This window comes from Manis pentadactyla, chromosome 19, assembly GCF_030020395.1.
Source record: "Manis pentadactyla isolate mManPen7 chromosome 19, mManPen7.hap1, whole genome shotgun sequence".
Taxonomy (NCBI): domain Eukaryota; kingdom Metazoa; phylum Chordata; class Mammalia; order Pholidota; family Manidae; genus Manis; species Manis pentadactyla.
Genome location: NC_080037.1, coordinates 6,451,743 through 6,464,400, shown reverse-complemented (window position 1 = coordinate 6,464,400; position 12,658 = coordinate 6,451,743). Strand labels below are relative to the sequence as shown.

Below are 12,658 nucleotides of genomic sequence, written 5' to 3'. Positions count from 1 at the left end.
TTATCCATCAATATAGATTCTTAGGTTATTTCCACATATTGTCTATTGTGAGTAATGCTACAGTGAACATTGGGGTGCAGATATTTCTTTGAAATAGTGATTTAGTTTCCTTCAGATGTATACCCAGAAGTAGGATTGCTTGATCACATACTAGTTCTGTTTTTATTTTTGGGGGGAATGTCTTTACTGTTTTCCATGGAAGATAAGTTTATTTTTTTTAAACAGCTGTATTGATGTATAATTGACTTATAAGAAACTGCACATATTTAATTGCAGTTTGTAATGTTTTGATATGTATAGATCTGTGAAATCATCACCACAGTCAAGAGAATCAGTATGCTCATCTTTCCCAGTTGTTTGCTTTTCCCCTTTGTAATTCTCCCCACTCACCCTCTCCTCTGTCATCAGAGAACCATTGATCTTCTTTCTGTTGCCAAAGTTTACATCTAAAGAATTAATTTTATATGAAGGAATCATAGATTATATTTTTTTTCTTTTTTTTTATCTTGAGATTCATCCATATTGTTGCCTTATCAGTAGTTCATTCCTTTCCTGCTAAGTATGTCATTGTAGGGGTATAACACAATTAGTTTATCCACTCATCAGCCAGTCATGGCTACTACAAATAAAGCTACTATGAGTATGTGTGCACAAGTCTTTGTAGAGACATATGCTGTCATTTCTCATACCTGGGAGTAGAATGGCTGGGTTATATGATAGGTATATGTTTAGCTTTCTCAGAAATTACCAATTTTCCACAGTGTTTATACCCTCTTACATTCCCACCAGCCTGTGTGAGGTCCAGTTCCTCTGCATCCTCACCAACACTTGATATGGCCAGTCTTTTTAATGTTAGCTGTTCTAATAGGTGTGCGATGGTATCTCATGGTTTTAATTTCTAATTCTCTAATGAATAATAGTTTTAACTGTCTTTTCATGTGCTTATTTGCCATTCATATATCTTCTTTGGTGATGTGTCTGTTTAAATCTTCTATGCATTTTTAATTGGGTTGTTTGTTGTATTATAATTGACTTGAGAATTCTTTATTCTAGATGCAAGTCCTTTATCAGACACATGATTTGGATATATTTTCTCCCATTCTGCTTGTCATTTCAATTTCTTAGCAGTGTTTTTCAAAGAGCAGGAATTCTTATTTTGATGAAGTCCAGTTTATCATCTTTTTCTTTTATGGATCCTTTTTTCTTATCCTAAGAAATCCTTGCCTAAACCAAAGTTACAAAGATTTTCTTATGTTTTCTTTTAAAAATTTTATAGTTTTAGGCTTTACATGACATGTAGGTCTCTGATCCATTTTGAGTTAAGCGTTGTAAATGGTGCAGGGATGGATCAAAGTTCATTTTTTGCAAATGGATATCCAGTGCTGTATGGTATTCAATGCTGTGTTTTCATCAAATAGCTTTTAAGGAAGAATTAAAGCAAAGCCAAGTTTCAAAGGTTATACCAGGCTGTCCATGTTCTTTGTGTCATCTTAACAGTCTTGTTAGGTTGTACATTTTGCTGAAACTTCTTAAAACAATATCCTGTGATTGAACTTCTTCAACCTCAAATTTCCAGTCTTTATACTTAAACCAATGAAATGTTATTTATATACTCTTTGGAAACATAACATATACTGTATATAATTATAGCAAAAGTGTATTGGGTAGCAGAAGATACTGCCAAACCAAGATTCTGGAGACCAGATGAAATAAACACATAACATGCCTATATAAACCACAGTGCTAAGAAATACACAGACAAGTCAGCGAAAGAGGAACTAAAAATGAAGTCCTTATAAGAACTGTCTGCTAATTTTCATCCCACTTCCTAATGTTTTGCCCCTTTAATTTAGTAAAGGGGAGATTCAGAATTAGACCCTGGAATTAATCTTTGAAAAATATACATACATGTATGTATGAATACATGTATACACATTCATACATATGCATACACATATTTTAGGCATTGGCTTAAAAAGTAGAAAAATAGCAAACAGTACAGATAGTTTATCCTGTAGCATTGTGTAGCCTTATTCAGAAATAAAAAAAGTTTTTCTACTCAGGTATGAGTCATTTCTTTTTAGTTTGGTTTCAGGAGAAAATAACTTTTGGGGTGCTGATACAACATTTTTTTGTATGCAGTCATGTAGCATGGCCTTTTGAGTCAGATGAATCTGGATTTCAGCACTGTTCTCAAAGTACAAACTCAAAGATGTTGGGGAAATGCTTTTCAGTGCCTCAGTGTTAATATGGTAACATTAAAAGTTAACCTCTTCCTAGCTTGAGAATTTTAAATCAAGTAATAAATCAACTACTAGTACAATACTTATCTCAGTAGATGTTCACTGTATCTGTTTCTCTGTCATCATGGGATCGGCCTTTGAAGCATGTGGCTACAGTTGAAAGAACCCATAAATGGATGGGACAAGGGGAGAGAGCTTGATTTTCATTAAATGTAACACAGTGTTACCCCTGATAGCTCCTCACCCCCAGCTCCCCATAAAGATCCACTTTAATGCTGTTACTTTCCCTGTCTGTCAAAAGACAGAAAATGGACACATTTGGAAGAGTATGAAATCTGCAAGATTTGACAACAGTGGCTTTGACATGACCATCCATTTTCTAAGCAGATTTAGGAAGACTTGATTTATGCAATTTAGACCCTCCCTTTTTCCCTTTTGGGGGAAAAGGAATCATAAATTTGAAAAGAAGGGCTCTTCTAAACAGAAAGATAGCCAGAATCTCCCTCAGTAATCTATAACCTCTTATAATAGCCTTTTTTTTAAAAGTGATTTTTAGAGTTCTTTTAAGTATTTCCTATATTGATTCTAATTCAGTGTTCATTTCACATGTCTACAGAACCTAGAGACTTCATATAGAAAACTGAATAACAGCAGACACCAGGTTTCCTGCTCTTTTTAGGGTCTATTCAAACTGACAGTATAACTTTTCATTTTGATAGATTTAGTGACATCAGCTAGTAACTGAAAAGAAACCGTATAATCTTTTAATCTACCTTTTTATATTGCTATGAGATAGGAGCCATATGTCACAAGGTCATCCAGAAGATATAATAAACATTACTGTCATTTGTAGCATGAAGCCAGACTTCATCATTTTCTTAGAAGTATTACTAACAGAAACATATATGGATTTTGAAATAATTGTATCATCATAGGCTTAGTAATTATTGATAAATGTTATTGTACAAGGCTGGGGGTCTCTGTTTCTCATTTTTAGATGAAGGCTATTACATTACTATATATAGTAGAGTCCACAGGTTATTAAGATAAAAATTAATGACAAAATAATTTTGATTTCAGACTGTAAAATAGTTTAAGTCTATTCTGATGAAACAAGCTAAGTCTGAGGCTTTGGGGTCAGCTTTTTAGTAACAAAGCTTATCCTGCTTATATTTTAGTAAAATTCTAAGTATATGTAGAACGCTACCATAGACAAAGAAGTGGTTAATTTTTGTGCATGTATGATTGCTGATTATTTGAAAACTACTACCTTTCTGGGCTTATTTTACCAATTTTGCATTCATCTTACATTATGGAGAATATAGTGTGTCCTTCAGCAGAATAGTTATTAGAATAAAAATAAGTACAGGCCCAGTTGTTTTTATTTGCATTTTTTGGATCTTAACAGTAAGTGACCTAAGTTTAAATTTTAAAGCTAGGAAGACATATTTCCTTCTACTAAAATATGAATCTTAATTTCATTTTGAGGCACTTGTATTTTAAGAAGGTGAATGGTAATGATAAATAGCAAAATCCAAAAAATTTTTTTAACTAGTAGTGCCTCTTTAGTTGCTCTTTAAGAGAAAACATAAATATGAGATAATTTTCAGAGCATAATAAAAGGTTTTTCTCCAGACCTTTTAAGAATTGATTTTACTGTCCAAAAAAGCTATTCCTGCTAAGCTGTGACTATGTGAATAATTGCCTTGCTTCTATAATTTAAAAAATCTCTTCCAAATGCAGCCTCAAAGAATTATCATTTAATCAAGAGATGTAATGAATTTTACTGTCATTTGTCCAACAATATTTATGGAGTAGCCATTATGTTTGAGGCTGTTCTCTCTGCAAAGAATCAGCAAGAACAAATAAAACCCTCACCTTTACATTCTAGAGACAGATACTAAACAAATATACAAATAAGTATATAATAGAATGTCAGTTTGTGATTAATGCTAAGGTAGGAACAGTAATTTTTAATGAACTTTGAGAAATACATTTTTTCAGGTTGAGCATATAAAATCTTTGACTTGTTTTTAAATTTGCTTTTGAATCTTTCTGTTCCTTCTGAAAAGTATTTACAGAAATTAGAAATTCATCGTAATTTATTTTGTATAGTTATCTAAAAATTTAGCCTCAATTGATGAATTTAGCATTTATAAATGAAAGTGTCGATGGAAAAATAAAATCTTTAGTTAACCACTACTTTGCTTTTAGCAGTAAAGTCTGCAGCTCATGAAATTTGTAATTCTGGAGTGGTTTCAGCTTGCACCAGCCCCTGGGGAGCCAGTTGATCCAGCACTAAGTTACGGATTATTATTTAGCTGTAGAAGTTCTGTGCTTAGGCTTTTTCTTACATCTTTCTCTTTTAGTCAGTTGAAATTTTGTATTTTTGCCAAATAAAACAAATCCCATACTAATAAGAAGCTATAAATAGTGAGAGCATGAGTCAGAGCCAGCGTCACCCCTATTCCTTGTGTGTACCTCTCTAGTGCTCCCCAGTAAGTTCCTTTTGCGCAAACATGTATTACTGCATAACTAACTACTCTTCTACAGACCAGCTCCAGGTATTTAAGTGAGGGCTGTTCTTTTAGAACTAAGCAACACTATGACTGGTACAGTTCTGGCATTTTGCCATGGTCAAAAGCAGAATATGAAACTCTGCATACTGTTGATAGGAGAAAAAAGAAGTACACTTCCTGCCTTTCTTGTGTAACTCCTTGGAGAGTTCAGCGCAGATGACTGCTGTTAGGTCTCCAAAATGGATTTTTTCAGGGGAAAAAGAAAAAAATAAGCTGCTTTAGAGCCCCATCTCTTCTGCTCTCAGGTCCTGTCTGATAAATTTGTCCTCTTTTTCTTCATTAATTTGTTTATTCATTCAGTATATGTTCATTTAACACTATTAGCAGGTACTATGCTCTCATAGACTATGGAAGAATGAGCAAGCTAAAATCCTTGTCCTCAAGGAATTTCTTTTAGTGGAAAATAGTGACTTGTAAATCCAAAATTACAAAACTATGATAGGAGTAGTTTTATATAAAAGAGAGAGATGCAGAATACTCTGAGACTACAAATAAAGCTAGTATTTATGAAGGATTTGCTCCCCTAGCTGTGTTATGTATTATCTAATCCTTTCAACAGCTTTATGAGGTAGATATGATTACACTATATCTAACTTGTGCCCAGCATGGAGGGGGGCTATCAAGGAAGGGTTTTTGAGAAAGCAATTCTTGATTTGATTTTAAGATGAATGAGAAAGGTAGAGAGTGGGAGGAAGAGAAGGCAACGTGGCATTTCACACAGAAAAAGGTGAATTTGTAAAAGTACAGTTCATGTGACAGAACTGTTGCTGGAATGTACACTAGGTTCTGGGAAATGAAAGATGGCAGGATACAGGTCATGAAGGAACTTATGGGCCATGCTTCTAGCCTGTAGAAGATAAAAATATGACCAGACATGCATTTTGTTTAAGGATAATAACTCTGTTAACTACTTGACCAGGCATGAGAAGAGTGTTTTAATTGTAAAGGAAGTAATTTTCTTTTAAAGGAAGAAATTCTCTTCTAGCAATGACTTAACGTTTATTAAGTACATAGAAACATTAAACTAAGCTCTTGAAATATCTTATAGTTTTATAGCTATAAAACCAAAACAACTGTATAAATTTAATATAAATAAAATTCAAACCAAGCATATGAATTTATGTAACAGCATATTTTTGTGAAATAGTCACTTCTGATGACTGAAGGTGCTGCACTTCTGGTGCAGGTCCTTTCGGTTTTTAATTAAACATTTCCCTATATTGCACAGTCTGTGGTAACTTAATTCTTCCCTCCAAGTTTTCTCTGAACCACTAAGAAAACCTTTGTTCTATCTGATTAACAGTTCTTTGGGAAAAGGGGAAAAAGGATAATCATATCTAATAGTCTCTCCTCTTTCTAATCAATTAAAGTAGTGGTGTTTGGTGTCATAATCATAAAAAAAATACTGTCCTAAAATTGCATGGCTGTTATGACTCAGAATATGCTTATATCAAATATTTTATCAAAATGAATACACATAAATAATTATAGGGAACTGATGGACTCTGATTTGAAAAATGCAGAACTAGAGGATTCATTGTGCATCCAGAGCAGGGATTTTATAAATAAGGAAGCCATTAATGTGTTTGGTGGAGAATCACTGGGCAAAGCATCTTAAAAAGTGAAGAATCTAGAACCCAGAGGTCAGTAGGTTTTTGTTAAAATCAATTATGTTAAGGACCCTTGAGAGTAGAAATGATTGTTTCTGAACTATCTCAATTATGACATTTGTAAGATAAAATAACTTGATGAAGACATGGCTACTGAAGGGGTTCAGCTCAGAAATGCTTTTGTCAGCCAAAGGAGCCAGTAAACATTGTGCTTACTTCACCTGGGTCCTCTGTGATGTGGCCTCTCAGTGGTGACGAGCTCAGAAATTTAAACCAGTTTTTTAAAATTACTTACATTCAATTCTGTATTATAATTAGTCATCATTGCTAAATAACATGTTATTAGACAAGAAAATTATATCTTGGTTTGTCTATAAAGAAAATCCACACTTCTCCATTTCAAAGGGTGAAGGGAAATTTGGGGAAGTTGATGTAGAAACTCTCCTTTATTGAGCATTTACCATGTTCAAGGCACTGTGCTAGACTCTTTACATGTATTAACTAAATACTCAAAACAATTCTCATGATATAGCTATTATTATAACGTTCATTTTACAAATGGAGAAAATGAAGTAGAGAGAGGTTAAATAACTTAGCAGGATCACATGGCTCGTAAGTAGCAAAACCAGGATTTGAATATGGCAAGCTAACTTCATAGTCTTATCCATAATGCTCCCTTGCCTCTCCTCTTCATTCAAGGGCATGTGTGCCTTAGACTTGGTCACTCATTCTGGAGATGTTGAACTGGCAGTGACAGCTGACAAAGGGACCCTGCCGCCCCTGCATCCACACTATTTCCATACCCTTCCTTGCAGCAGTCTAGGAGGAAGAATGAAGGGAAGGGAAGTGATATGTTTATCAACCCTAGAAATTGACTCTGGCAGGGTTCTAAGTAACTACATTGTAAGACTAAACATTTTATGATGCTCAGTAGGGGACATTCATAAGGTGTAAATGAAGCCACTTGGTTTAGATAAGATCCATTGCAACCTGGAGATGAAAAATTTTATAAATATAAGGGGATAAATATTACCACCCACAAAAATCTTTCTAGATTTAGACCCACTGAATATATTTCTCCTAAATATCAGAGAAATCAGTGGGGAGGAAAAAAGTATTTTGAAGGATTAAATTCCAGGCCATATCTCAAGGTTACATTTACGTCCAATAGTTGCTTGAATAGTTCTGTAAATGGAACTCACACATAGAACCACAGAATCCCTTCTTCACAGGGCATACTTTCAGGGTTGGATGATATTTAAAGAATAAATCAAGCCACAAATCTGTTGGTATTCCTAAAAAGAAGAGTGGTGTGCCAGTCATTGGCAGCAGTACATGATGAGCCCTGCTGGGCACTGGACAAAGGAGAAACTGACCTAAACAGGAGGGCACTCTAATAGCTGTCCCTGCCCTCCCCACCTGTTAGCCCTCAGTGGTAACTTCACAGGTCAAATCAAGGCATGCAAGTGCATTAAATATTTTTTTAAACAACTGCTGATGATTGATGGTCAATGTAGGTAGAAAAATTAGGAGCTGTTATTTTCCTATCAACTGCTGGTGTCATTAACAAGGACAGGAGATGATGAATAAATAAAATTCTTACATTACTCTGAAAAAAAGCACAGCTGAAGAGCCCCCAAAGGATTTTAAATTCTATCATCAGACAAGTAAAGAGAATAATTTCATGTAATGGCTACCTTTATCAGTGTCATAATACAAGCAGACTCAAGTTACCAGTGAAGGTGTGATTTACAGCGCCCGCCCCAGAAGTGAGCCTTGCTCCGGAGGGCCCCGTTTCGTGACGCGCCTTGCCAAACTGATGTGTACTCGGATCTCAGGATTGCCTTGAGGGCCTGTGTAAAATACACCGACTTGTCCTCTCCTGGTCTTGGGGCGCTGCAGTGTAACGATACTCTTTGGAACTGCCTTTGGCGCTCCGGCTTCCCGCCCTACGCACCAGTAGGTGGGCAGGGGCTGCTCTGGGACGCAGGGTGCCCCTGACACGGGGTCCTGGACGCCACAGCAGCCAGGCCCCGGAAGCCCCGCGCACACAGCCTCCGTTGGACCCCTGGAAGCTGGGTGCCTGGCCGGGGTGTGGCCTGGTGCGGCTCCCTCTGCCCCGCGCGGGGTGTCGGGACGTCCCTTCCCGCGTGGCGTGTTGTGGTCTGTTGGGAGTTGGCCGCGGCAGAGTCGCGAGTCCAGCCGGCCCAGGAAGGAGAGACCCCGGTTCGTTCGGCCCGCTCCCCACGCCTCCGGAGGTCATGGCTTCCCCGCTGAAGCTGGAGCAGGACGTCCAGGGGAAAGTGGATTCGTTTCGGGCCCGCATTGCCCGGGAGGCCGAGGAACTGGTGTCCGTCTTCTTCCCGCAAAAGCTGTCGGAGCTGGATAGTCAGGTCCAGGAGCTCCTCCTGCAAGACCTGCCCAGAATCCGCTCGGTGCTAGCCGCCCCGGACACCGCGGGGGATGGGCCCGACCAGGATCCGCCGCCCGTGCACTCCCAGCCCTCGGGCAAGGTACCAGCGCTGCCAGGCGGCAAGGGACCGCTTCTGCGGAGCAACCAGCATCTGGTGGAGCTGATTGAACGGGTAAAACCTGAGATTGAGCTGCTCAGAGAGAAGTGCAGCACGGTGCGGATGTGGGTGCAGCTGCTCATCCCGAAGGTGGAGGATGGCAACAACTTCGGAGTGTCTGTCCAGGAAGACGCCGTGGACCAGCTGTGGACCGTGGAGAGCTCGGCAGCCTCCTATCTACGCCGCTTCTCCACCTACTACAACACCCGGGCCAAGTTGGTATCCAAGATGGTGAAATACCCTCAGGTGGAGGATTATCGCCGCACTGTAGCCGAGGTCGATGAAAACGAGTACCTGAGTGTGCGCCAGACACTTCTGCATGTACGGAACCAGTATGCCACCTTGCACGATGTAATCCTCAAAAACATCGAGAAGATCAAGACCCCTCGGAGCACCAACACTGAGAACCTATACTGAGGACCTTTCTCCACCCTACTTCCCTTCAGCAGGTGGCTGAGCTGTGTAGGCAGCTAAGAGGCTGGTTATTAATTACTCTACAGGTGACGAAACAACTGAAAATGTGCATTCCTGCTTAGTGACAATATCATACAGCTGACCCTCATACTGACTCTTGGTGTAATTTTTTATTCTTTTGGGGAGAGAATGGAGACGAACCATCTGGTAGACGTTTGTAAGATGGGTCAAAGAGAAAGGACTGCCATTTTTAAAAGCAACTTTGTAGATAAATGTTGGCCAAGGTTTCTTTTTTTATGGCATTGGTGACATTGAATGGTTCCAGGGTTGAGGGGAGGTTACCAAAGAAAACCCAAGTCTAATGTTTAAATCTCATTTTGGCAGATTGAAATAAAACTTGGTTTTAACATTTTATGACGGCCTAAGTGTGCTTAATCTGAACTGTAATTGTCATATGTATAGGATTTCCTTCCTCACTTGGACTCATACTCTTGATATTTTTCAACTCTGATATCAGGGGTAAGAAAAATGAGCATATAGAGAGTAATCTTAATTTTCTAAAGAACTGGACATCCATATCTCCCTTAGAATGAAGAGGTATCTGTGAAAATGGTTTCCTTGCACAACCTCCTACCTCAGCTTCCATTTTCCTTTTTACACACAGTTTAGATTTTCTTCTGTGTATCCATTTATCTCCTAAGTCCCTGCTAAGTCCTTAAGCTTTATATTGCATTTACTTTTTTTTCCTCCTTCCCCTTTTGTCTCTTAAGGTATTTCTTACAAGCTCTCATGAGAATTTTCCTCTCATATTATGTGGGTCATTTTTTAAATGTAAAGACTCTAAAATATGGACATTTTCCCTCATGCCTGGTTTTGCTGCCAGGGTGAGGTTGAAACCATTTTTGTCTTAACAGTGACCTATATACTGGTATTTTTCAAGTCTAGCATTTTCAGATCTCATTTGCAGGTGTAGTAAATTACTGCACTTTGAGTCACCTCACGCATAGAATTTCTTGTGATGTGATGTAATGTATCCTTCATAATGGTTTCTGTTCAGAATTCTGCCTTTTCTGGTGATAAGGATATTTTAGCTAGCTGAAGCATATTTATTCAAAACATTCTTTTTAGTATTAAGTATTTGAGGATCTTCATCACAGAAATACCACCTGTGGAAATTACAGATTGTACATTTGGAAAAGCATGAGTGTGAGTTATTGTTTATGCCTTTTTTACATACAGGAATGTGATGATTCCTGTGGACAGTTGATGGCTTTATCTTATTTCCCTGTCCAGGTAACTGTCCCGTAGCTTTCAAAATATTTTTGAGACTGATACGTAGGGCCTTAATCTTATGATGTATTTTATAGAATACCTTCAATAAATTATTTCCCAAGGTGAATTTTTTGTGGGATGATTATGAGAGAATAAATGTATTTTTTTGTGAGAAATGAAAATTGTATTTCCCGTTAAAATTTCTTTTCTACGTATCTGAAACTGGGTGACCATGTAAGAACCAGTCTAGTATCTAACTTAATTGTCACCTTTTCCCCCCTTTTTATCGTATCTTTGTAAGGATATATTCCTTGCTACAAATGAAATTACCTCCTGATCTTGGTAAAGATAGAGTCAAAACATGATTATTTATCTCTTTTCTTTGATCTTAACTGCCGCCCCCCATGCACTGCCCCCGTCTGCTGCTACTCCCCCGTTTTCTCCCCCCACCCCACCTGTTTTCCCATTTAATGAGTGAGGTCACTTCTAAATGAGACTTTTAGGAGTTTCTCTTCCACAATGTGTTTTGGTTGCCAAGGGTGAAAACCAACATGAGCCTTAGTGTACTGACTTGACTAAAAGCTGCCATAAAAACATTTCCTACTGAACAGCAACAATCGTTTAAGACGTAAACAAAATGTTTCCTTTGCATGTTTTTTTTTTTAAGAAATAATTCTGAGTTTGAACTGGTGAGTGGGTTTTTGTTTTTCTAAGGTGGTGGTGATGCCCATATGTTCTTCTGAAGTGATGTCATCCAGGCAGCACCTAGTGATTCCTGGTATATCTTCTGCTTTTTCATTTAATTTACCTGTTTCACCAAAAGGAGTGAAAAGACTATTTTTCTATGAGTAAAATGGAGACATAAAACTCTGTTTTAGTCACCTTTGGTTTTTAAATCTATAGTTATATCTATACTTGGGCCTTCTCTTACTAAAATGGATGTGATTATCCATTCTAACCTATATAGATTAGAAAGATTTGTTAACTGATTTAGTGGAAATTGTATTTTCAAGGTAAACTGAAAAATGATACCGAGGTAAAACAAGTTTGTTCTTTTGTTGAACTTCTGAAAAGACCGTCTTTCCAATCTGACCTTAAAATAACAACAAAAAACATGGCCTAAAGATGTGTTGCATATACACAATGGAATCTTACTCAGCCATAAGAAGAAAACAAATCCTACCATTTGCAACAACATGGATGGAGCTAGAGGGTATTATGCTCAGTGAAATAAACCAGGCGGAGAAAGACAAGTACCAAATGATTTCACTCGTATGTGGAGTATAAGAACAAAGGAAAACTGAAGGAACAAAACAGCAGCAGACTCTCAGAACCCAAGAATGGACTAACAGTTACCAAAGGGAAAGGTACTGGGGAGGATGGGTGGGAAGGGAGGGATAAGGGGGAAAAAGGGGCATTACAATTAGCACACATAGTGTAGGGAGTGGGCACGGGGAAGGCAGTACAACACAGAGAAGACAAGTAGTGATTCTGTAGCATCTTACTACACTGATGGACAGTGACTAATGGGGTATGTGGGGGGAACTTGGTGATGGCGAGAGTCTAGTAACCATAATGTTGCTCGTGTAATTGTACATTAATGATACAAAAAAAAAAAAAAGACGTGACCTAATAGAAGACATCTGTTTGGATTTGATATTCCCCCTCAAGAGTTCTTATTTTCCTTGTAAGGTGTTCTATCTGATTCAGGGAAGTGCCAGGAACTCTCCATCAGTTCCTACCATTTGGCAAGCATTAATGTAAAGAAATCCAAGCTTGCATGTTTTTTCAACCATATTGAAATACCCGAAATACCTAAGATTAAAAATATCTGTTCTGTACATTATGTGATCATCATCTTTTGCTTCTTCCTTTTATTCATAAGCTGTCAAACACTATGCCAGATTGAAATAAATTGTCTCTGGTACCCAAGTATGCCTTTTTTTTTTTTTTTTTTACTAAGAAAATAT

At 37.7% G+C, this 12,658-nt stretch overlaps 2 protein-coding genes across 4 annotated transcripts in view; both read left to right on the top strand.

Moving 5' to 3' along the window:
* ATF6 (activating transcription factor 6) overlaps positions 1 to 12,658 on the top strand; it is a 196,023-nt gene that overhangs the window by 108,150 nt on the left and 75,215 nt on the right. The window lies entirely within an intron of this gene.
* LOC118930836 (proteasome activator complex subunit 3-like) lies at positions 2,275 to 10,741 on the top strand. Its single transcript, XM_057495085.1, has one exon. It carries the CDS (start codon positions 8,694 to 8,696, stop codon positions 9,417 to 9,419), a length of 726 nt encoding a protein of 241 aa, XP_057351068.1. The 5' UTR covers positions 2,275 to 8,693; the 3' UTR covers positions 9,420 to 10,741.

Excerpts from the sequence above, each read along its gene's own strand:
- LOC118930836 (XM_057495085.1), top strand. The coding sequence starts at position 8,694 with ATGGCTTCCCCGCTGAAGCTGGAGCAGGACGTCCAGGGGAAAGTGGAT.